Source organism: Mustela nigripes, chromosome 3, assembly GCF_022355385.1.
Source record: "Mustela nigripes isolate SB6536 chromosome 3, MUSNIG.SB6536, whole genome shotgun sequence".
NCBI lineage: Eukaryota > Metazoa > Chordata > Mammalia > Carnivora > Mustelidae > Mustela > Mustela nigripes.
In genome coordinates, this window is record NC_081559.1 from 14883574 (window position 1) to 14910598 (window position 27025).

Consider the following 27025-nt stretch of genomic DNA (forward strand, 5'->3'; position numbering starts at 1 on the left):
ATCAATCTTAAAATTACTAGTTATACAGTATACCATAAACCATAATCTGAAATCAAAGAACTAAAATAAATAAATAAACCAATAAACAAACAAACAAACAAACAAAAAATAAGTATAATATTCTTTTGTTATATTCCACCTTTCCAAGTTCAAGAACTGTGAGAGAATAAATTTCTGTTGTTTTAAACGACCCAGTGTGTGGTATCAATCTTAAAATTACTAGTTATACAGTATACCATAAACCATAATCTGAAATCAAAGAACTAAAATAAATAAATAAACCAATAAACAAACAAACAAACAAACAAAAAATAAGTATAATATTCTTTTGTTATATTCCACCTTTCCAAGTTCAAGAACTGTGAGAGAATAAATTTCTGTTGTTTTAAACGACCCAGTGTGTGGTAAGTTGTTATAATAGTCCTAGGAAACACACAGTCACTACAAGTTACCTATAGAAATGGGGCTTCCATGACTGCTTCCAGAGATGTTGATGTTGCTTATTCTGCTCCACACTTTCCTGCTATAGGACCTTTCCTGCTATACTACCTACATACCTGTTATCTTTGGGGATAGATGATATTGTACATGCACTTTCCAGCTTCAACTGGAGGGAGAGTGCTAGACAGTAGTAGCCTGTGGCTTGGGAGCCATTTGGACTATATTTTGTAGATTATTTATTTATCTATTTGACAGAAATCACAAGTAGGCAGAGAGGCAGGCAGATGTGGGGAGGGGAAGCAGGCTTCCTGCTGAGCAGAGAGCCCGATGCGGGGCTCAATCCCAGGACGCTGGGATCAGGACCTGAGCGGAAGGCAGAGGCTTTAATCCACTGAGCAACCCAGGTGCCCAGGACTACAATTTGAATCATCATTATGAACTCAAGGTTTCAAAGAGACAGAGGAAATACAGAAGGGGTAGGAATAAAGATAGATATACATTTAAGTGTGTTTGTAGGTAGGTCCACTCAAAGGGCCTAGTAGCGATGACATTCCAGTAGCAATGACATTCCAATTACCATACCTAGCACCCAGTTTTCCGTTTCTAAATACATATTCTACCCAAAAAGTAACTATGAACCTTGGAGTAATGATTCAAAGTTGGGGCTGGCGAAAAGTAAGATGAGATCCTAGAATATCTTCTTGTGCCAGAAAGTGCTCAATAAAGATGGGGATATGTCAAAAGGATACAGAAACCAGCCGGAAGGGGATACACAGAACCCAATATGGGACAATTTAGGCATAAAAAATCAATTATGACAGGAAGAAACAATAACCTGTTGAATAAAATAAGAATCCACAAACCTATACTGATATAAATAAATACATGGGAAAAGAAAGCTCTTCCTCACAGAATGCCAATTAAATGATGCAGATGAACTGACAGAAGATCACCATATGCGACCATTGTAATAACTGATACGGGTAGGAATCATTGATAGATGATAAATCATGGGTGAAAATCTGGTAAGACTATTTACATATCGTTAAAATATCTCCCCACAAATTACTGGGTGACACTGCCATAACCAAGTGATAAAATTCAACATCACTAACATTGGGGCAACCCACATCATATATTTTTTGAGAAATAATGCAGAGAATATACATTATCATTTTGCGGTATTCTTTTTTTTTTTTTTTTTAAAGATTTTATTTACTTATTTATTTGAGAGAGAGAGTGAAAAAGAGAGAGCACAAGCAGGGGGAACAGCAGAGGGGGAGGGAAAGCAGGCTCTCCACTGAGCAGGGAGCCCAACGCTGGGATCCCAGGACCCTGGGATCATGACTTGAGCCAAAGGCAGATGCTTAATGACTAAGCCACCCAGGCGCCACTTTTTTGTGGTATTCCTGACAATATGCATTACCTGAATCATATCACAAGACATTTTACAAAATAATTGGCCTATGGTTAAAAAACATGAAGGCCCAAAACACAAAGGCTGAGGATGTGTTCTAATTTAAAGGAAACCTAAATGGGGCACCTGGGTGGCTCAGTGGTTGGGCGTCTGCCTTCAGCTCGGGTCATGATCCTGGAGTCCTAGGGTCGGGCCCCATATTGGGCTCCCTGCTCAGTGGAAGCCTGCTTCTGCTTCTCTTGCTATCCCCACTTGTGTTCCATCTCTGGCTGTGTCTCTCTGTCATATGGATAGGTAAAATCTTAAAAAAAAAAAAAAAGAAAGGAAACCTAAAGAGACCTGACAACTCAATGCAATGCTTGATCCTGGACTGGATCCTGGACCCAAAGAAAATATGTAAACATATAAATATAGCTATAAAGGACATTACTGGGATAACTGCCAATATCTGACTATGGGCTGCAGATTAGATCACAGTATTGTATTGATGTTACATTTCCTGATTTTGATAATACCACTGTAGTCATGTAAGACAGTATCTTTGCCCTTAGGAAACACATACTGAACAATTTAGTCATAAAGGGGCACAATGTCTACAATTCATTTTCAAATGGCTCAGAAAAAAATGTATGTGTGTATTTGAGTGCGTGTAAATACATAAAAAGGGAGAGAGGAATAATAACTAGGCAAAAAGTAAACAATAAGTGAATCTAGGTAAAGGGAATATGGGAGTTGTTTGCACTCTTACAAATTTCTTAAGTTCCAAACTGCATCAAAATAAATTCAGAAAGAGAGGGAGCGTGGGAGAGGAGATGAAGAAAGTGTGTCTCAGAAGATTGTAGTTTAGTTAGGGAAACACAGTATATCAACTAATGGATCACTTAAAATTCAGAATTAAAGGGAAAAAAACCATATAGGTCGAAAAACATTTTTACCAAATAAAATAATGCAAGTAAGGTCCCTGAAGAACAACTGCGTATTTCCCAACATGTGATTTTTATTATTGTATGCATGTATTACCATTCCTAAACTGCATTTGCTTGGTTTCCTCAGTTAATGTTTTTGGTTTATTTTTGGTCATCATAAAATTAGTTTTAATGCAAATAAAAGGTTATCACTTTTGAAAAATAATTACTCATCAGATAATTCTTTCACAGAGGCAAAGACAATCATTTCTAACCTTCAGATAAGAAAAATAAGTAACCGAGTTTAAAAAAAAAATTGGTTAATGTCACAGCAGGTCAGGAAGAAATCAGAATTCATTCTAAATCAAAGACTCATACACTTGACTCATCAACAACACGGGTTGAACTGAGTGGGTCCATTTTTATACATATTTTTAAGATAAATACAGTACAGTATTATAAATGTATTTTTTCTTCCTTATGATTTTCTTAGTAACATTTTCTCTTCTCTAGCTTATCTTATTGTAAGAATATAGTATATAATACATACAATGTACAAAATATATGTTAATCAACTGTTTACATTGGTGATAAGGCTTCTAGTTAACAGTGGGCCATTAGTTATGTTCTGGGGGAATCAAAAGTTATACTCAGACTTTTCACTGCATGGCGCTGGCACCCCTAGTCCTTGCATTATTCAAAGGTCAACTGTATTTAATCAAATAAGAAGGCTTGAGCTAAATAAAGACTTTAATAATTTTGTTATTAAATATGAGAACAAATGGGAGTAAAACACCTGCACCTCACATTATTCATTAGCATATTCCCCGACCTCTTGCCCACCATTCAGATGGCACGTGCTCAATATCCCCTTATCCAACAAAACTGAAATGTCTGCTTTGTTTCTTCTATCTCATAAACCTATACATTCTAGGAAAGATACTCTTAACACATTGCTGATAGAAGATACATTCAGTATAGTCCCTCATACAATCAACCAATCCATCTAAATAAAAGTCACATCACTAAACTGTAATTATCACACAGCAATTCATCAGTGTCAGCACCAGGAGGCTCAACTGGTTTTCTGTGCCTTTGCTCTCTTTCTTATTTTGATGACCACTACTGTCTTGGTTCAGATCTATACTGTAATGTCCTTAGATTATTCTAGCAAGTTCCTAACTTACCTCTCTTTTTGTAATCCATCACTGTCAAACTAATCTTCCTTAAAAACTTTTTTTCATGCCACGATTCTGCTCAAACACCCACAAGGGTTTCCCCATGACATTCTGAATTAAGTACAAACTCTACACCAAATGATTTCACACCCTCTCTTACATGGCCTCAACCTAAATTTTCAACCTTATTTTCTACCCTTCAAACAACCTAAACTACTCAGTATTCTTAAAAAAACAAACAAACAAACAAACCCTACGCTTTCTTAACTTGGTCTTTGTTCACGTTTTCAACCTGACTGGAACATCTCAACCTGTCAAAAGAATGAGAGAATACATTTCTCTCTCTCCCTAAAATCCCACTAAAATGACAGTACACAATTATAAGAGGGAATAAACTCAAAGGCAATGAAGGCTAGAGATGGCAAAAGCATCCAAAGATCAGAGATTCTGGCAAATTTCTGGAAGACAGGGACAGGTAGAAACAGGGAGATGAACCAGAGCAGAAGCCATCAAAGCAAGCATTTTCACTCAATATTTATTCAATTATTCAGCAAATATACATTAAGCACATACTATGTGCCAAACACTGTTCTGGAAACACTGTAACAAACGTGATCAACTCGGGACCTGCCAACAATAAACTTAGATTCTAGTCAAGGTAGAGAAATAGTAAACAAAAACAAACAAACAAATAAGACCCATGACATGTGTGGTGGTAATTAAATTAGGGTTGTATGAAAAGTGACAGAGTAGCTGTTTTAGACTGGATGTACAGAGAAGGCCTCTTTAAGTAGTGATATTTAAACTGAGATTTGAGTTACAAGAAGGAATCAGATATGTACAGATCAGAGAGAATAACATTCCAAGTAGAAGGTACAAGTCTAGTGTGTCAGGGAACAGAGTCTGATAGGAAGAGAGAGCCAGGTCATTCAAGGATTTGAAAACCAAGAAATAGAGTTTGGTTTTTATTCTAAGGAAGCCCTCTCAAGGGCAAGGAGAAGTCATCCCTCACAAAAGGCAGCCGCAGAAGTGGGGAGCATTCTTGGAGTTAGAACATAGAATGGGCAAAGGAACAGAAGTAAAAAAAAAAATGCAGAACAAGAGCCAGTATTCCCCACACTGGCGCTCCTAGGGAAATTCTGGCATTTGCTTCAGGGTCAATGCAAATAGAAAAAAAACAATTCTTTCGCATAAACTTAAATGCTTTCAGGGGTCAGGTGACCAATACAAATCCAGCAGTAGCCAGATGTAAAACAATAGGAAGGGCCTGAAAACTAGAGAGCATAACATCAGCTAAAAACACTCAAAGTTTTAAAAAGTTTATTCTAGAATTAGATAGTGAAGTTGTACAACCTTGTAAATAAGTTTTACAAAAACATATATGTGTATTATATCTTAATTTAAAAATATATAACTAAGAAAGTTTACGCATATCTGCTAAACAAAAGTTAGATGTTACTTCCTCCAAGAGGCCCATGAACTTTGTACCTCTCTAAGACACTTACAGCAAATCAGCTTTATATTATATGGTTGTTATTTGTGCACTTGCCTTATCACCCTCCACACCCAACTAGGTTACAGAATCAGGAGAGAGACCATATGGTTTTCATTTGTCACCCCAGAGCAACTACCAAAGAGACATATTCTTTCTTCACCTGAATATCATTTTTTTTTCCCTGCTAAACACTTCTGAAATGAGCCTGAACTTAAGATGGTACCTTAATTTCAGAGAACTCAAAGCAAAAAAAAAAAAAAAAGACGGATGGACGAATTTATCCGATTCTCAATAAATACTAATTTCAAAGAACCAACACATTTAAAATTAATTTCTCTATCAACAGAGGAATGGTTTTTTAAAAATACCATAGAAATTTCTACAATGTACTTTGGTTTGGGCAGAATTTTTTATAATATCTCTGTAAGACTATCTGTTTCTAGGGACAGGATTTGATTCAACAACTATGTTAATAATATGATTCTCCTAGAAAGTAATAAATAATAGTAAGGGTTCCTGTACAGAATAGAAAAAACTTAACTCTAATTTTAAACAAAGAATCTAATTAAAATCAAAGTATAAAGAAATTTATCAATATGTTTATCAGATTGTATCTCTTCTTGCAACTTTCTTCACCTCCCTTTCTCTCCCTTCCAAGCTTTCATTCCAAAATGCTGTACTGCAACCTGCTTCATTATCTCCATTTCTTTAGGTTCTTCTCTTCTCATATCCGTGAAAGAAGCTACTCTCAATTCCTAAGTCTCAACACAATTGTTAAAACAGACTTAGAATTAGCCAGAACTCTGAATTCACACAATTGCTAAAACAGATTTTCAGAATTAGCCAGAACTCTGAATAGAAACTCAAGGTTAGGGAGAAATCACTTTACTAGTAAATCCCACATACAGTTGTAGTTCTTCCTCCATCGTTGTCTATCAGTATTTTATTTTGGCAGGAGTCAGAAATCCAACCAGAGATGGCTCGTTATTTCTGACATTAACCAGCCACAAGCAGAAATGGATAATATTTAATGGTCAAGAATTGCTTTGGGTGAAAAGATAGGGTGAATATTTACTAAAATTTTCAGAATGACTTTGTAAGGTGTCTAAACAACAACGCTAAAACATCCTCTAAAATTTTAAAACAAACTGGTTAACAAGAAAACTCAAGTTGGGGCGCCTGGGTGGCTCAGTTGGTTGAGCCTGCCTCTTGATCTCTGCTCAGGTCTTGATCTCAGGGTTGTGAGTTCAAGTCCTGTGTTGGGCTCCATGCTGGGTGCGGAGCCTACTTAAGAATAAGAAGAAAAATAAGAAATTCAAACCTTCGTTTTCTTATACAACTGAAAGGATTCATTTAAAGACAGTCTGCAAGATCTTCCTAGCCCAAGCCATCTAGGACTAAATAAGGAGTCAGGAGAGTTTGGAAATTCTTATTCTACCATTAAGTAACTACAACTTCAGGCTAAATCATTTAAATCCTTAGTTCTCATTTTTTTAATATGCAAAAGAAAATATGGACTAGCAAATCCAAAGGTCTCTCCCAATCTCTTCCAACCCATTTTTGTCTGAAGTTCTATTTCTTAATTACTGACTTCAGTCTAAATAAACTTAGGGAATTCAGTGACTCCTTCAAGCACAGTAACATTCACATTATAGGGATCTCAGAAGAAGAGAAAAAGGGGACAGAGAACTTATTTGAAGAAATATTAGCTGAAAACTTCCCAAATCTGAAAAAAGAAACAGATATCCAGATCCAGGAAGCACAAGATTCCCCGCAAAATTCAACCCAAGGAAGTCCACACCAAGACCCCTAGTAATTAAAGAAAAAAAAGTAGTGATAAAGAATTTTAAAAGCAGCAATAGAAAAGCAGACAGTTACATACAAGGCGAAACCCCATAAGGCCACCAGCTGATTTTTTTCAGCAGAAACTTTGCAAGCCAGAGGAGAGTGGCATGATATATTCAAAGTGCCAAAAGCAAAAATATGCAACCATAAATACTCTCTCCAGCAAGGCTATTGTTCAGAACAGAAGAGACAGAGTTGCCCAGAAAAACAAAAGTTAAAGGAATCCACGACCAGTAAGCAGCCCTACAAGAAATGCTAAAAGCAACCCTTTGAGTGGAAAGACCATAAATAGGAGTAAGAAAAGTAAGAAACACAAAAGCAGTAAAATATTTTTCCAAAAATCAGTGAAGGGATTCACAAAATAAACAATGTAAAGTATGACACCATATACCTAAATCGTCAGGGGGAGAGGGGTAAAGAACAAACATAAAGGAAATAACTAACAGTAATAATAGTAAGAAACTTTAACACCTCACTTACATCAATGGACAAATCATCAGAAAATCAACAAGGAAACAGTGGCTTTGAATGATAGACAGAAGCAGATGGATTTAACAGACATATTTAGAACATTCTGTCCTAAAACAGCAGAATATACATTCTTTTCAAGGGCATATGGAATAGTCTCCAGAACAGATCACCTATTAGGCCATAAAACAAGTCTGAACAAATTTTTAAAAACTGCAGTCACATCATGCATCTTTTCTCACTACAACACTATAAACTAGAAATCAATCACAAGAAAAAAATCTGGAAAGAGCACATATACATGGAGATTAAATAACATACTACTGGGGCACCTGGGTGGCTCAGTAAGTTAAAGCTTCTGCTTTCATCTCAGGTCATGATCCCAGGGTCCTGGCATCAAGCCCTGCCTTGCCCTGTCTGCTCAGCAGGGAGCCTGCTTCCTCCTCTCTCTCTGCCTGTGATCTCTGTCTGTTAAATAAATAAATAAAATATTTTAAAAATAATAATAAATAAATAATATACTACTAAACAATGAATGGGTTAACCAAGAAGTCAAAACTCCAAAATTACATGGAAACAATGAAAATGAAAACACAGTGGTCCAAATCTTTGAGATGCAGCAAGTGGTTCTAAGTGGGAAGATTATGGCAATACAGGGCTACCTCAAGAAAAAAGAAAAATTTCAAACAATTTGTTACACTTTAAAGAGCCAGAAAAAGAACAAACAAAACCCAAACCCAGTAAAAGGAAGGAAATAATAAAGATTAGACCAGAAATAAATGATATAGAAACTAAAGAAACAACAGAACAGATCAATGAAACCAGAAGCTGATTTTTTGAAAAGATCAACAAAATTGATAAACATCTAGCCACACTCATCAAAAAAAAAAAAAAAAAAAAAGAAAAAAAGAGGGACCCAAATGAAATCACACTAAGAGGAGAAATAAATAACAACATCAATTGTACAAACAACTGTATGAGAATATTATGAAATTATATGCCAATAAATTATGCAACTCAGAAGAATTGGATCAATTCTTAGAAACATATAACTTATAAAAACTAAAGCAGGAAAAAATAGAAAATCTCAACAGACCCATTATGAGTACTGAAATTCATTCAGTAATCAAAAAGCTCCCAACAACCAAAGTCTAGGACCAGACGCCTTCACAGGCAAATTCTAGCAAACATTTAAAGAAGAATTAATACCTATTCTTCTCAAACTATTCCAAAATATAAAACAGGAAAGAAAACTTCCAAATTCATTCTATGAGGCCAGTTTCATACTGATACCAAAACCAGATAAAGACACCACACACACACACACACACACACACACACACACACACAAAGAGAGAGAGAGAGGGAGAGAGAGAGAGAGAGAGAGAGAACTAAAGACCAGTATCTCTCATGAACATAGATACAAAAATCCTCAAGAAAATTCTAGGAGACCAAATTAAACAATACATTTAAAAGGAAATCACCTGCCATAATCAAGTGGGACTTATTCCCAGGATGCAAGGGTGGTTCAATATTTGCAAAAACAATCAAAGTGATACAATACGAGAACGGATAAAAACCATATGATCATTTCAACAGACGAAGAAAAACATGACAAAGTACAACATTCCTTTATAATAAAAAAACCTCTGCAAAGTAGGTCTAGAGAGAACACACCTCAACATAATATAGGCCTTATGTGAAAAACCCATTGCCAACATCATACTCAATGGTGAAAAACAGAACTTTCCCCCTAAGGTCAGGAACAAGACAAGGATATACAATTTCACCACTTTTATTCAACACAGAACTAGATTCCTAGATGCAGCAATTAGACAACATAAAAAGAAATGAACAGACATTTCTCTAAAAACAACATCCAGATAGCCAACATATGCATGAAAAGATGCCCAACACCACTCATCATCAGGATATCACCTCACGGCTGTCAGTATAGCTAAAATCAAAAATACAAGAAACAAGTGTTGGTGACGATGTGGAGAAAAAGGAACCCTCTTGCACTACAGATGGGAATTCAAACTGGTGCAGCCAACTGTGGAAAACAATATGGAGGTTTCTCAAAAAATTAAAACTAGAATGACTTTACAAGCCAGTAATCACACTCCTGGGTATATACCCAAAAAACACAAAAACACTAATTCAAAGGAATACATGTATCCCTATATTAATTGCAGCATCATTTATGATAGCCAAACTATGGAAGTAGTCTAAATGCCCATCAAATGATGAATGGATAAAGAAGAATGATGAATGGTATATACACACAATGGAATATTGGACAGCCATAAAAAAGAATGAAATATTGCCATTTGCAACAACATGGATGGAGCTAGTGAGTATAATATTAAGCAAAATAAGTCAGTCAGAGAAAGTAAAATATCATATGATCTCACTCAAATGTGGACTTTAAGCAACAAAACAAAAAAGGTGTTCTAAGTAAATTCTTAGATTAAAAAGTTAACTTTCCTTTTCAGTTAAAAACAAAGTCAGATTTGGGTTTCTTTGTAATAAACAAAAACAAAAACACCAACAATTTAGGATAGCAACTACCTGGATGTTTTGCTCTCAGAAGACCAGAAAGAAAGCTTAATTATTATTTGAGAATATTAACAATTCTAGGTTTAAGCAGAATTAACTATTTATTTGTACTAAAAAAAAAAAAAAAAGTCATTTTCACCTAAGAAGATTACTACTTTTTAACAAGAAATAATCCTGTTCATTCAACAAATGCTTAATGAAATACTATCATGAGTTGGGCACCGTGCTGATTAGTTACAGGTAATACAGCTATTTAAAGGGTTAAATATGGGGCGCCTGGGTGGCTTAGTGGGTTGGGCCTCTGCCTTCGGCTGGGGTCCTGGTCCCAGGGTCCTGGGATGGAGCCCCGAGTGGGGCTTCCTGCTCAACGGGGAGCCTGCTTCCCCCTCTCTCTCTGCCTGCCTCCCTGCCTGCTAGTGATCTCTGTCTGTCAAATAAATAAATCTTAAAAAAATCTTAAAAAAAAAAAAGTAAAATCTTAAAAAAAAAAAAGGGTTAAATATGCCTGCCCTCAGGCAATTTCATTAAAATCTCCAACAAGAGAACAGAACTTTTATGCCATTTATATTTTTTATTTTAAAATTAATGCACCTACATGCTACAGTACTATAAATGAGGTGTTTTCATTTTACAAACACATAAACACACACACGGTAGCAGGGTTGGGGGTTAAAGACAAATTTTGTAAGAAGGATACATTCAACATCTCCAGAATAAATAATTTCTACGCTTTTGTCATAAACATTCATCAAATAGCTGTTATAGCTGATATTATATTTTTACTTGACTGTACATGATTACAAAAAATTTAAGTATGTTCTCCCAAAAAGCTTATTGGAAGTAAAATCATCATGGGTTCTATTAGCAAATAATCATCTAAATTATCTACACAGATGTCATAACATAGAAGTTAAAATATTGTAGGCAATTCTCCAGTATGACAGTTTTATAGCTAAGACAGCTAATATATCTTTAGAGGAAGTATTTCTACACCACTCAATAAACATAAATAACGATGCTGTTATTTAAAACTCTTTAAAAGCTTCAGAAAATGTTGAAAATAAAACTACCCTACGACCCAGCAATTGCACTAATGGGTATGTACCCCAAAGATACAAATATGAACCTAGTGATCCAAAGGGGCACCTGCACCCCAATATTTATAGCGGCAATGTCCACTGTAGCCAAACTATGGAAAGAGCCCAGGTATCCATCTACAGATTAATGGATAAAGATGTGGTGCATAAATGTAAACACACACACATATATACAACAGAATATTACACAGCCATCAAAAAATGAAATCTTGCTATCTGCAGCGTGGATGGAATTATGCTAAACGAAATAAGTTAAATCAGAGAAAGACAATTATTGTATGATATCACTGATATGTGGAATTTAAGAAACAAAACAGAGGATCATAGGGGAAGGGAGGGAAAAATAAAACAAGATGAAATCTGAGATGGGAGACAAACCATAAGAGACTCTTAATCATAAGACAGAAACTGAGGGTTGCTGGAGGGGAGTAGGAGTGGGAGCATCGGGTAACTGGGTGACGGACAATAAGGAGGGCACGTGATGTAATGGGCACTGGGTGTTATGTAAGATTGATGAATCACTATAACTGAAAAGAGCAGATTCTACACTTGATCTTAGCCAAAAGGCTGAGAAGTGATAAAAAATTATTTTAAAATGAAATTCAAAACATGAACAAAGATTGTAAAGAAATATGTTCATCAAAGAAATATTTTTTAAAAAACAAAATGGGGGGAAAACAGAAGGAGGGGGCGGACAACTAAATATCTTACAAAAATTAAAAACAGTAAATTGGGGGTGTGTTTTATGTCTGGTTTGGGCTATAATGCAGGTATAAATTATTCATAAAGTATTTAATGCATGGGAAAATGCCAGTGATGTAACTTTAAACAAAAAGAAGCAAAACTAAACTGTGCATATAATAATGAGCTATATAAATTCACACACACATTTGAGAAAATATACTAAAAATTTAAACTGTGGTCATTTCTGGGTGGTAGGACTGGTTTTTATTTTCTTCTTTTTACATCTCTAAATGTTGCAGATGTCCACTATTATTATTATTATTATTATTGAAAGGAGGAGGGAAAAGAGAAGGCAAAACTGCAAACTCAAAATCCTCTGGTTAAAACTTATGCCCCAATTAAAGTGGTAAAATTCTGCTTTATTTCTGATTCCAAAAATACTGGACTATGTTAAAAAAGATAAGCCTCTTTAAATATTAATATTTGTAATATTTGTAACCATACAAGCCAAAGGAATTATTCCAATAACTCTACAGCTGTAAATTTCTAGTTTAATATTTCTAAAGTTATGTTTAATCTCCTGTTTCCAGTACTGTCACATCAAATATGAGCTCTTTATCTATGCATTAAAGTTATCATATGGAAAAATCCCCGTACCAAATTTTAATTTACATCACAAAAATAAGCATGTGTAAATAACAATTTAGCTGTAAGAAATGACCAAAGAGGGCAGCAGGCAATGTTCACATAACACATTCCATGGCAACTGAAAAACAGGAAATATTGTTGAGAGAAAAGAAAGAATAAATGGGCAGATACACGTTAGTGGACTGGAAAATGCAATACTGTTATATGTCAATTGTCCCCATACTGAACTAAGTATTTGCTAAGTTAATTACAACCTATATCTGATTCTAAAACTTACATGGAAAGGCAAATGAACTAGAACAGCCAAAAACAATCTGGTAAGAGACCTTGGGGTAAAACCTGCCTTCAAGACTTACTATAAGGCTAAGCAATGAAGACAATGTAGTAACGGCAAAAGAACTGAGAATTACGTTAAGGTAAGAGAATGGACAGTCCAGAAATAGACTCATTTTTATATTGTCAAATGATATTCCACAAGGATGTCAAAGTAGGGAAGAAGGAAAGGAAAGCTTTTGTTTTGTTTTATAGATTTTATTTATTTGAGAGTGAGAGATAGCATGAGAGGGGAAGTCAGAGGGAGAAGACTCCCAGCAGAGCCAGAAGTCTGACAAGGGACTTGATTCTGGGACTCCAGGATCATGACCTGAGCGGAAGGCAGTCACTTAACCAACTGAGCCACCCAGCTACTGTTTTGTTTTTCTAGCTTTACTGAGATATAGTTGACAAATTAAAGTACACAGCAGGGTTTTTTGTTTGTTTGTTTTTTGACAGACAGAGATCACAAGTGGGCAGAGAGGCAGGCAGAGACAGAGAGAGGGGGAAGCAGGCTTTCCACCCAGCAGGGAGCCCAATGCGGGGCTTGATCCCAGGATCCTGGAATCATGACCTGAGCAGAAAGGAGAGGCTTTAACTTACTGAGCCACCCAGGCGCCCCTACAAAGTGTTTTTAAACAAATGATGCTGAACAGATAGAAATATTGGGGGCAAGGGATCCTTGGCTGCTTCATCACACCATAAACAAAAGTTAATTCAAAGTTGATCAGGCTAAAATTATAAAGCTCTAGGAAAAAACGTGAGAAGATACCTTCTGCAAATTTAGTGTAGGCAAAGATTTATTAGGACAGAAAATATTAAACCGTAAAAGTAAAAATACTTTGGTAAAGTCCAATATAAAAACTTCTGCTCTTTTAAAGGCACCATAAAAAAAAATAGGCAAGCCACAGAGAAAATATTCACAAATGTATCTGACAAAGGACTTGTATTGACAATATATGAAGACTTGCTACCAATAAATAATAAAAAAGGTAACCCAGTGTTTAAAAAGACTTGTGGTCATTTCTCAAATGGCTAATATGAACCTGGAAAATTGCTCAACATTACTAGCAATTAGGAAAATGTAAATTAAAACTACAATGAGATACTACTATATACGCATTACAGTGGCAAGTACTGTTGTTGAATGTATAAAGTGATACGACTTTGGGTAAGTTTGCCAGTTTCTTAAAAAATTAAAAATACACCTACCCAATATAACCCAGCATGTCCTCACATATATTTATCCAAGAAAAATAAAAACATGTATCCATGAAAAGACTTGTACACAAGTCAGCACAGCTTTATTTATAAGAGCTAGAAATGGAAGCAGCCCAAATATCTATCAAGAGGTAAATGGATAAATAAGCAATAATATGGGCCAATCTAAAAATCATTATTCTGCTTGAAAATAAGTCAGATTACAGGGAGGAGAGACAGGGAGGAACACTGAATGACTTCATATATAAAGTTCCAGTTGATACAATCAACTAATACAAAGTTCTAGAAAAGACAAAATTTACCTGTGGTTACAGTTGCTTCTGGGATGGGGAGAAGTAGAGAGAGTGGAAAAGGGTAAAGGGTAGAGTCACGGGAAATGTTCTCTATGTCTCTAGAAAAATTAGGGAAAAAATGCTCACAATGGACATGAAAAAATTATGTCTATCAAACTAGTGAATAACTAAATGTTTAATGAGTGCCTTTAACTGACCTTGAATAATTCCCAAAAGCATACTGCAAAATCCAGATTTAAGCTTCTGAAAAAAGCCAGAATTTCAATTGTAGTGAAGAATAAATTTTATTTAGGTCTCACTTTGCTGAAATTTATCTATTTTTCTTCCACTTGCTCCGAGTGTTTTAAGATGGCTTCATATAATATTATACACTATGAAATGGAACTTAATATGAAAGACTCATTAACAAAAGTAAAACTGTACAGTGGTTCCCATAATGGAGGTGACTGTATCCCAGGAGGTATGAGTGATGATCTACAGGATATAAGAACATATTAGTTATTTTTATATTTAATTGTATTATAATATACATATGTACTTTAAGTATAACATAATATAATAGAATACACAGGTTTCCTTAACACACAAAATGACACTGGTATCTTCCCTAGGGCCACCTGTCAGACAATCACACATCACATAAAGTTATCAAAGTACTCAAAGCAATTCTAAGTATTCTGAGGAGAAAGTGATAGTATTTGCTATGTTCTTTTTTAATCATGAAATCAAGAACCCACCTTTTTTGGAAGTTGCTGAAAGAGACAGGTGTTCCAGAGTAATGACTTCCTTATTAGAAACGATACTTTATGGGGTCCCCTGGATGGCTCAGTTGGGTAAGCGCTGGACTCTTGATTTTGAGTCAGGTCAGGTTATCAGATCAAGCCCCATGTCAAGCTCCATGCTGGGTGTGGAGCCTGCTTGAGATTCTCTCTCCCTCTGCAACCACCCCCCTTAAAAAAAAAAAACACAAAACAATATTGTATGGAAAAAGCATATTATATAATCCTTCATGAAGCATCTATTCTGACCTTGACAAAAAAAGTTGGGGGCAGGGAAATCGGTTTAATTTCAAAAGCTACTACTGAAGCAAAAGAGAAGCTGAAGTCAGAAGACTGTCAAGTGTTATTTTATTGATGTAGTTGAGGAGTGACCATAGCATCTTGTACCCAACAAGTTTATTGGTTGTTTCATAGCAAAGTATTTAAAAAGAGTTGTCAAAAAGTTAATCATGTATCTTTTACAAAAAAAAGTCTAAATCTGCTTACTTTCTGTGGTGACCATTAGTAGTATGCTACCTAGACATTGTTTTTATTTATTTATTTATTTTTTAAAAGATTTTATTTATTTCTTTAACAGAGAGAGCGAGAGACCACAAGTAGGCAGAGAGGCAGGCAGAGAGAAAGGGGGAAGCAGACTCCCCACTGAGCAGAGAGCCCGATGCAGGGCTCGATCCCAGGATCCTGAGATCATGACCTGAGCTGAAGGCAGAGACTTAACCCACTGAGCCATCCAGGCACCCCATAGCCATTGTTTTTAAAAACAAAAACAAAAAAGTGGTTAATCTGTACCTTAAAAATAAATGAGGCATTTTAAAACTTGGTAAGAAAATAACTGTATTCCAAAAGAAAACCATGGGTGTCATCTTGAAATACTGTACCTGACACTCTAAAAACAGAGAAAACATTTTCAAACTCTTTAAATGCTTCCCAAATACAGTTTTCTATGGATTTTTCAATGCATTTATTAAAAATATATAAATGCAGGGGCACCTGCAAGGCTCAGTTGGTTAAGTGGCTTGCCTTGGGCTCAGGTCATGATCCCAGTGTCCTGGGATGGAGCCAAGCATCGGGTTCTCTGCTCCGCGGGAGCCTGCTTCTCCCTCTGCCTGCTACTCCCCTGCTTATGCTCTCTCTGTCAAATAAATAAAATCTTTATATATATATATATATATATATATATATATATATATATATGTATATATGTGTGTGTGTATATATTTATATTACAAATTTGTAATATATTATACATATATGTATACACACACACACACACACACACACACACACACACACGCAAATCCTTGCATTGGTCTGCAGTTAAAGCAAACCTTACTAGCCAAATCTTCAAAACTGATGGATGGAGGGGCGCCTGGGTGGCTCAGTGGGTTGGGCCTCTGCCTTCGGCTCAGGTCATGATCTCAGGGTCCTGGGATGGAGCCCCACATTGGGCTCTCTGTTCAGTGGGGAGCCTGCTTCCCCCCTCTCTCTCTGCCTACTTGTGATCTCTCTGTCAAATAAATAAAATCTTTAAAAAACAAACAAACAAAAAACTGATGGATGGAAATTAAACAATGAGTGTCCCCATTAACAAAGCATAGCCAAATACGTACTTACTCCTTTTGGGAGTATATGAGCTGCCTTTTAGTTAAGACAAACATTAAAACCGAGTGCCAAATTAAACAGATATAATATCCAGACTTTAGAATTTCTGCATTACCAAGCAGTAAACCCAAGATTTTCCAAACATAATGCTGCATATTCATTGCTCCTGCTTTAAAAGAAATATTTTTAAAATCGAGGGTAAACAAAAAGGTTTTTGAGCCACTAATAGCATTTATAAAGTACTCTATTCACAAATAAGGGGATCACTGATTCCCCTCACTGGTCTCTAAAGTCATTTGTTAAAATATAAAATAAGCCAAATAAGCCAAGAAAGAATTATTCTTTCTAAATAAAATTAACATTACTAGATATTAATGAATGCTTTCAGGAGATATAATGCCAACTGCAAATAATTTTTCAAATAACAGTTTTCATTAAAATCTTTTTATTGAATTTCTATTCTATTTAAGGGACTGCGAGATATTTCAGATGAAGAAAGGTCCAATACTCCCAGAATTCAGGGGGATTTGAGACAGTACAAAATTATCTATAACACAAGGCAAATCGAGTAAGACCTAGAGAAATGAAGAAGAAAGCAATTAATTCTGCTCAGTGTCTAACAGCTTCTTGGTGTCTAACAGCTTCACAAAGGACCCACTTGGGTCTCAAAGGGCAAGTGGGATTTTGACTGGAAAAATTAGAAGAACAAATCGTGACTGAAAACCAGGAACAGAGGCATGTATAAGCTTGGATACATAAAGAATACACTGTGTTTTCAAATCATATTATTAGTTGTTTTGTTGTCCTGACTTAGCTAACCCTTTTCTTCACTATCAAACTTAGCAAGGTCCTTTTAAAGGTGTTTTTTAAAAAAGCATATAATTCTTAAGTATAGTTACAAAACTGATTTATTGCAATTCTACAGTATTTGGGCCTAGTTCTAACTTTCTCCAGATTCACTAATGGACTTAAATTGTGTCACATGATGACAAGACATCAATTATGAACCTCCCAACCTTGCTTTTCTCCTCATGTAAAGGGATGGCTTGTTTGTCTCTTCTTTTCCGAACCTAATCTCTTCACATTGTTTTGAAATCCCAATACGTTGTGCTTCTTCTTGGATTCGGCTCCCTTGATTATATTCTCTACCCATTCCCTCTATCCTGCACTTAAACTGGAATCCTGTTTTGGAGGGCAGAAAACCTAGCTGTTTGACTTCTCCATTACATTGAGCTCTGTCTAAAGCAGAGAACACTATGTTTTAATATATATATATATTTTAAAGATTTTATTTATTTGACAGAAAGCGAGAGAGGGAACACAAGCAGGGGTGTGGGAAAGGGAGAAGCAGGCTTCCCGCTGAGCAGGCAGCCTGCTATGGGGACTGATCCCAGGACTCTGGAATCATGACCTGAGCTGAAGATAGACGCCCAACTGACTGAGCCACCCAGGGGTCCCTGTTTAAATATTTATTAATATTCTATTAATAGAAAAATATATACTGTTCTAAAAGCCAATCTATAAATCAAGAGTCATGTATTTTAAGACATCTGCCCTAACTTGCGGTAAATTGTATCTTAAAGTAACAGCACGAGATAAAGCTTCAGAGATTACATAACCTGGGAGTTTTCTTTTTTCTTTCTTTTTGAAAAGCACTTGTTAGCATTTAATGAACCTCTCCCCACGAGGCTTCAAGCTACTAGAACACAGGTGCCCCCGACACCCTTGTTCTTCTCCTCTGCTCTTCTACTAAAGAATTTGGCCTTGACAATGACAGGCTGTTTTGGGAGTTTCCCCTTTCCCAAAACTTTGTAGTAGCCCGATCGCACCACATCAATGATAGGAGCAGCTCCAGTCTTGTTTTTGGCGGCATTTACCCGTGTCTGCTCACTGACTAAGGTCCACAGTTTATCAAGGTTGACAGTTGGGCAAACGCTCTGGTTCCTCTTTAAGTGGTAATGTCTCATACCAACTTTTCCAAAGTAACCTGGGTGATATTTGTCGAAGTTGATCCTGTGGTGATGCATGCCACCAGCACTACCCCGGCCTCCTGGGTGCTTCTGGTGCTTGCCGATGCGGCCATGGCCGTGGCTCAAGTGGCCCCGAAGTTTCTGGGTCTTCCTCAGTCTGGAAGGCATGTTGGCAGCCCAGACGGAAAAGGGCAACCTGGGAGTTTTCTAACATTTCCTGACAAAATCTTCCCAGATGAAATCTTTATACAGTATATCAAATATGTAAAATTGACAAAAGTGCTGCTAACACTAGTCTATGTTCAAATACATTAATGTATTACCAACTCAGAGACAAATTAAGGATTAAGTATGTCAGTTACATACTTACAACAACCTAAGCAACCCATTTATTACTATAAAGTTTTGTTTTGATTTCACCTAGATAAGTAGTTCCAAGTAGGTAGAAGCTTTTGTTTGTTTTGGTAGCAGCTTCTGTAGTCTCAGGATAAGCTTCAATTAAATTTATTAAAAAAAAAATTTTAAATAAAAATTTTTTCTTTCAAAATTGGCCTTGAATGTGTTATGGTTTTCATTGTGTGTGTGCCATGCCAACAAAATCTTTATTAACATTTTGAATTTAATCAAAATTATCTTGGATCTTAGCCATCACATTCTTGATGGTGCTACTGAGTTCCACCTCCAGAGTGATAGTCTTGCTGGTCAGGGGCTTCAAAAAGATCTGCATACTACCCCTCTTATGCAGGACCAGGTGCAAGGCTGACTCTTTCTCAATACTAAAATCAGAAAGAGTACGGCAGCCATCTTCCAAATGCTTGCCTGCAAAGATGAGACTTTGGTGTTTTGTGTGGCAGAGGGTAATGCCCTCTCTATCTTGCATCTTGGCCTTCACATTTTGTCACTAGGCTCCATCTCCAGGGCAATACTCTTGCCAGTCAAGGTCTTCATGAAGATTTGCATTTTAACCTGCTAGCGAATGCAAGGACACTGAATCCAATCATGGAAAGTCACATTCACACCAACACAGACACCCATCAATGCCAAATGCTTCTGAACTAAAATTTTTTATATCTGTACATAAGAGTGAGAAGACCATTCACTGGAGAAAGAATAGTCCTTTCGACAAATGGTGCTAATAAACTGGATACGCACATATGAAAGGATGAAGCTGGACGCTTACCTACCACCATACATAATATTAACTCAAAACGGGTTAAAGACCTAAACCTAAGAGATAAAACTGTTAAGAAAAACCAACAAGGGAAAAGTTTCATGACATTGGATTTGGCAATGACTTCTTGGACATGGCACTGAAAGCATAAGCAGCTAAAGAAAAAATAAAGCTGACTTCATTAAAATGAAAAAATTCTCTACATCAAAAGATACCATCAACAGAATAAAAGGCGACCCACGGAAATGGGAGACAGTATTTATATAACATGGATCTGACATAAACTTAATATCCAGAATATATAAGGAATTCCTACAACTCAACAACAAAACAACCCAATTTTAAAAATGGGCAAAGGACCTAGATAGACATTTCTACCAAAACACCACCAACAACAAAACTAAAAACCAGATGGTCAATAAGTACTTGAAAAGATGCTCAAATCACTAATCAGTGGAAAAGTGTAAATCAAAACCACAATGAGATACCACTTTACACTAATTAGGATGACTGTTGTAAAACAAAACAAAATAAAACTGAGAAAATAACAAGTGTTGCTGAAGATTTGGAGAAACTGGAATGCTTGTGCACTGCTACTAGAGTGTAAAATGCTGCAGCTGCTGTGGAAAACAGTATGGCAGTTCCTCAAAAATCAAAGAGAATTACCATATGACCCAGCAAATCCGCTTCTGGGTATATATTCCAAAGAACTGAACACGGAGACTCAAAGAGGTATGTGTATGACAATGTTCAGAGCAATTATTTACAATAGCCAAAAGGTGGAAATAGCAAACATCTATCCACAGATGAATAAACAAACAAACTGTGGTATACACAAACAATAGAATATTATTCAGCCTTAAAAAAGGAATGAAATTCTGATTCATGCTGTAACAGGGATGAACTTCAAAGACATATGCTAAGAAAAATAAGCCAAATACCACAGAACAAATATTGCATGATTCCATTTAAATGAAGTCTAGAAGAGTCAAATTCATAAAAACAGGAAGTAGAAAAGTGATTACCAGGAGCTAGAGGGGGAGGTGGTGCAGAGTTATTTAATGAGTAATTTCAGTTTGGGATGATGAAAAAGTTCTTAAGATAGTGCTGGTTGCACAACTTTGTGAATGTACTTAATACCACTGAAATGTACACTTAAAAATGATTAATATGGTAAATTTCATGTTGTATGTTACAATTAAAAAAACTTGTGTGTGCTATTTATTTAATTATGGCGGCAATATAAAATGTGGTTAAGAATACAGGCTTAAGATTATTCTGCCTGGTTTCAAACCCAGCTCTGTCACTTTACAGCTCTGTAGTCTGTGCTTGTCTGCTCAGACAGTAACACAACCTACTTCACAGAATTATGGCAAGAATTAAATAAATTGTACATGTAAAGCATTTAAAACAGGACATGTCGCTTAGACACTTTTAATTATTAAGTTTAAAATACATTTTTAATGAGATTTGAGTGAAACATCTACAGAACCTTGACGATCATCCTCAAAATTGTAGAGTTCAGTAAAACACACACTGAAAACCAGTGACCTAATCCAAATTTCTCATTTTATAGGTAAAGGAACTGAGAATCTAAGATAAGAGATTTGTCTGAGGTCAGGTATCTTGTTTTGCTAATAATAATCTTCCTAAGAGTTTGGGATTAACAATACTACACTGACATTGAATTACTTCAGAACCATGGCAAAGCCATGAAATTCTACAGAATCTATAGTGTGAAATCATCCACCATACTAATCTTTATTTTTTGCTAATTTTCTTTTTTAGAGAGGGAGTAGATAGAGGGGGAGAGAGAATCTTAAGCAGGCTTCATGCCCAGTGGGAAGACTGATCTCAAGACCCTACGATCACCACCTGAGCCAAAATTAAGAGTCCAACACTTAACTGAGTCACCCAGGTGCCTCCCCAAAATGCTAATCTAAAAAATACAGTAATTATGTAAGGGGTGAAAACCAAAAGAAAGCAAAACCAAAAGAAAAGTCATTCTAATCATCCTAAAAGACTAAAAACACTTCTTCAGAGAACAGTGTTAAAATATTAGTGAAAACAAATTATTCTGACTCAGAGTTTGAGGCACACTACTCCACTCCTTTTACTTACTATATAATCTTAATGAGACCGCTCAATCTAAAAAATCAGCTTTTTTCTACCAAATAAAGCTAATATTCACCATGAGGAGACATCTACAAATAATTCTTTATTAAATTCAAACACAAGACAGCAGCAGTCCAAATAGCACAAAATGTCTAACCCAAAAAATCATGTATTAAAGCTTTGTAGACATTTCGGTACTTACTTGAATAGGGCTAGGTCTGGTCTCCGGGAAATTCACAACACAAAAAGCAAAATAACAGAGAATCTTTGAAGGTCAGACTAAAAAGCTTTTGAGCGTCTCTATTTTGCCCTTCCTCCATTGGTCTTACTCTTCAGTGGGGCTCTCAAAGGATAGTACCACCTCTGCTTGGAACATCCTCGCCATCTACATCAGTTGAAATCCTACCTCCTCCTCTTCTTTTTTTTAATCCTACTCATTCTTAAAGGTTCCACTGAAATCCCACAGCTTCCATGAATGCGCCCCCAGTGCTCCCAATGTGGAATTTCTCTCTCCTCTTTGCTCCCCTATTTTGTAACTTGACTTCAACATTATAGCGTCGCCTTACAATTACCTACTTCTTCCCTCTCCTTATCCCCAGGAAAATCCCAAAAGCAGTAGGCTCAGGAAGAAAGGAATCAACATTTGCCAACACCTCAGAACCTTGAAAAGGGCTAGGCATTTTGCATACATTATCTCTTTTAATCTGTTCGACGGCACCCGGGAAGGTCAACAACAGGTGGTGTCATTCCCATTTCTCTGATAGGAAAGTACTGCTGAGAGTTCATAGCTTGGCCGTCTCACTGCTAGCCAGTTCACGGGTTCATGCAGCCTCTGGTTCGCCTGGCTTCCAAGAGCTCTTTCCACCACGCCGAGCTGCAGGTCTGATCCACTTTGTGCCCCCACGCTACCAAAGAGCAGGTATTCCATAAAGATCCGCCGAACTGAATATTCCTACGAGCTCGCCACCACCCTTTTAATAAGCTGTTCACGCCCTATCCCTAGCCCGTTACGGTCACGGTTCCTCTCCAGCAGCTCCGACAAACACACGGGCAGCTCTCTCCATCCCCGGGAGAAACGCTGCGGGCACATCGACCCTCGCTGGGAGGGGAAGTGAAGAATCTTTCAATGCTCCCAGATCTCCCCCAACGCTCTTCCCACAGAATATAAGAACCCCCCACACACGAGACAACATGTGACGCGGCGCCTATACCCCCTCGAAAAAGCTCTTAGTTCATACCCCGCAACGTCTCCGCGCTCCCGAGCACTGAAGGCGGATGCGGTTCCCAGCTCGCACGGCGGGGACCCCCTAAGACGCCGCCTGAATCCGAAAACCGCCTCTTTCAGACTCTTCTACAACGAAGGCATCCGATCGCTCTCCCACGGCCCCCCTCCCCCGCCAGGACCCGCAGTTTGGATTTCCGGCGGGAATGCACACAGACGCGGCGACCGGAGAGGGGGCTCCAAGGCCGGGGAGCAATTACTTAGCCCGCTTCATCAGAGGGCGCAGAAGGCGCCCCGCATTTCCAGATCTCTGCACTGAATTCGTTTACGAAAGGCAGGGGGCACCGAAGTCCGAGGAACCCCAGACACCGAATCACCGCTTTCCGCGGCTAACCGGGGAGAGTCCTTTCCTCCTCGCGGTCCCGGGCCCCCAGCGCCCGGTGCCAGGTCCAAGCCCAACCGCACCCTCCCCCGGCGGTCCTGTATCTCATTGTCTCCCTCCGTCGCTGCCCCCTGGGGCGCCGGGGGGGGGGGGGCAGCCCTGGCTCCCACCGACCCCCACCGACCCGCCGCCGCCGCGCTGGGCGTGGTTCACCGAGCCCGGCCCCGGCCCGGCAGCGGCCCCGGCCCGGCAGCGACCCCGCCCCAGGCTCTGCCGCCCGCACCGCGCCCGGACGGCCGGGTCGGGCGCCGGGAAAATGGAGGCGGGAGCCGCGGCAGCGCCTCACAGTCCGCGCCCCGCCGGCCTCTGCGCCCGGCTCGAGGGCGAGGCTGAGCACTCACCGCGGCAGCTGCTCGACCCTCCAGCCGCCCGGGGCCGGGCAGCCGCCGCTCCCGCCGCCGCCTCCTCAGGCGCGGCGCTCCTTCCCCGGACCCGCCGTGAGCGCCCGCAGCTCCCGCGCCGCGCGCACCGTGACTGACTGACTGACCGACCGACCGACCGGGCGGCAGCGGCGGCGGCGGCGGCGGCGGAGGCGGGGCGGGAGCGCGCAGCGGGCGGGGCGGCCGCAACGCCCAGCCGTGGCCGATCCGACTGCGGCCGCGTCCGGCCGAGACGCAGAAGGCGGAGCCGAGGGCCGGGCGGCGGACGGGCGGACCGACTCGCGCCCGACCGCTCGCTGCCCCCGCCCGCCGCCAACCACTCACTTCCGGCGCAGGCGGCCGCGCACGCCCCTCCCGGGCGTCCGCCCCCCGCCCGCGCCCCTGGGCCCGCGCCCCTGGGCCCGCCCCGCTCACCCTCCCCGCGGACGCCGGACCGCACCCAGACGCGGCTCGCCGCGGTGCCCCGCCTTTCCTCCGCGCGCGCCTGTGAACCGCCTCCAGGAGCCGGTGAATCAGAATGAATGAGCGAGGAAGGAAAATCCCGGGGCCGTCCCACCCCCTGCTCGCCTTTCCTTGGACGCAGGCCCAGTGGCCTCTGTCCCAGGGCCGGGGCACTCACCGAAGCGTCGAGCAGATCTGTCAGGGACCTGTCTGCATGCACCTCGGCGTGGTCCCCAGCAACACACCCCATGTCTCAGGACCATTGTCGTTGCAGTCTGTGAGGCGGTTTTTTTTTTTTTTTTTTTTTTTTTAGGAAAACCCATTTTGGCCGACAACTCTGTATTTTCATGCGCTGTATGGAGAAGCTTTTAGAAACTGGGCATTTCCATGATCTTTAATTACTTTTTACTTTTGAAATTTGCTTGTTTTTCGTTCTTGATTTCTGTCCCCTTCTTACTGACATTGTTTAGGAATAAGGTTTTGGCATTTTTCTTGGTCACCAAGCTCTAAATTCCTCAGATACTGCTTATTTTGATGCAGGCTTGTCTTAGACGTCTAAGTTTTCATCTTAAAATTAAAAAAAAAATACTTTATCTATTTATTTGAGAGAGATCACAGGTAGGCAGAGAGGCAGGCAGAGAAAGAGGAAGGGAAGCAGGCTCCCCGCTGAGCAGAGAACCCGATGGGGGGGCTCGATCCCAGGACCCTGAGATCATGACCTGAGCTGAAGGCAGAGGCTTTAACCCACTGAGCCACTCAGGTGCCCCTAATCTTAAAGTTTTTATATCTTTATTTTGACTTTCTCCTAGAGTTGATCAAAGAGAAAAATAGAATTAAATCATTTTTGCCTGGCTCCCTGCAAAGCAAGTTTGTTGACAGCACTAAAGCCGCTGACCAGTCATACATGTTACCTGGAATTAGTTGCGGTAAATATTCCGTTATCATGTCTTACCATTTGCTTGCTAAGTAAGAGTATCTGCAGCTTGCATTTTCACAGATAAAAAAATTGACTGTACTTTTCTGACACCTGGACTCCCTTTCTAAGAACCAGAGTGTTCATTTTTCTGTCCTGGGGCCCTATCCTGTTTTGGTTGATTACATCCCCTTTTTCCAGATATTCTTGAAGATTTCCCAAAGGGTTCAATCTGTTCCAAACTGGTACACAATCTGTTTCAAACTGGTATTTAGAACCATATGATACAGCCACAACCGCATTTCACTCTTGAGGTATTTGTACTTTGGAAATATAACTGCACTTTTGTATTTTAAGTTTTGTAGGTGCTTTAATATTCTTGGGTAGAATACTGTAATGTCATAAATGAAGACGGTGCTGCTGACCAGTTCCTTGCCTTGTGTTCCTTTCTTGTGGGATTCATCGTTTATTACCTCTAATTATAAGTATTTCAGTAAGTTATAACCTTTCCTAATGAATGTAATACAGCAGTTTGCTTTTTCTTCTATCTTCCATAATACTAGCTTGGCACCCTGCACAATAAATATTTTTAAATTAACAAATGCAAACATTTTGATAAGTGATAATTCATATATATCTGTCTATAGCCTTTCATCCCATTTCCCTCTTGACCAGGTATATTGAGATTATACACACCTGAGTGCCAGACCTAATAAATCTCTATTGTCATCAAATGCTATTACCAGACTGAATTATACTATACAAGGAAGATACTCCTCTCATTGAACATCCTTTAAAAAAATAGATCATTGAGCGCTTTTTAGATAGCTCTTAGTCAACTATATTTCCTCCCAGGGCTTAAGTTGGTCAAGGTTAATAAGAAAGAAAAAACAAAATAAAACAAAAGTCACTTTCAGCCATTGAGGAAAGTAAGCAAGTTCTCATCATTTCATTTAAACCATGAAACCATTCATTCATTCAACAAGGGTTTATTGAGTTTTAACTAAAGCTTAGGAATACAAGGGCAAGAAAGACAAGAAAGGGCAAGAAAGGTGGTTCCTGCCCTCAAAAAGTACATAGTCTAATGGGTAAAAAATGCAAGGAAGTTATTATCGCAGAGTTCACTCCCTGCTCAGGAAAGCCTTCCAGGGAACGGGATTTTTTTTTTTAAGATTTTATGTATATATGTATGTATGTATTTATTTAGAGAGTGTGTGTGGGGGGAGCAGGAGTGGGAGAAGAAGAATTCTAAGCCGACTACCTGCAGAGGACAAAGCCTGTTATGGAGCTCCATTTCATGAGATTGAGATCATGACCTGGACTGAAATGGAGAGTCCATCGCTTAACCAACTGAGCCACCAAGTGCCACTGGAGGGGATTCTTGTTCTGCATGTTCAGTGACCGGGAGGAGCTAACCTGATGAGGAA

At 38.8% G+C, this 27025-nt stretch overlaps 2 protein-coding genes and 1 pseudogene across 6 annotated transcripts in view; all 3 read right to left on the bottom strand.

The window, feature by feature from the left end:
- Positions 1-24709, bottom strand: part of RAPH1 (Ras association (RalGDS/AF-6) and pleckstrin homology domains 1) — a 97901-nt gene extending 73192 nt beyond the window's left edge. For 3 of the 5 annotated variants that reach the window (XM_059393249.1, XM_059393248.1, XM_059393246.1), the window contains exon 1: positions 24206-24340. The gene's annotated coding sequence lies outside the window, so the exon portion shown is untranslated. Of the gene's footprint in view, positions 1-24205; positions 24341-24658 lie in introns of those variants that run through there. The other 2 variants (XM_059393247.1, XM_059393250.1) reach the window with 2 other exon arrangements.
- On the bottom strand, positions 11898-11984 carry LOC132014628 (U2 spliceosomal RNA; annotated as a pseudogene).
- LOC132012837 (large ribosomal subunit protein uL15-like) lies at positions 18488-19099 on the bottom strand. Its single transcript, XM_059392639.1, has one exon. The coding sequence runs from the start codon at positions 19080-19082 to the stop codon at positions 18636-18638; it is 447 nt and encodes a 148-aa protein (XP_059248622.1). The 5' UTR covers positions 19083-19099; the 3' UTR covers positions 18488-18635.
- Positions 24710-27025: the final 2316 nt, after the last annotated feature.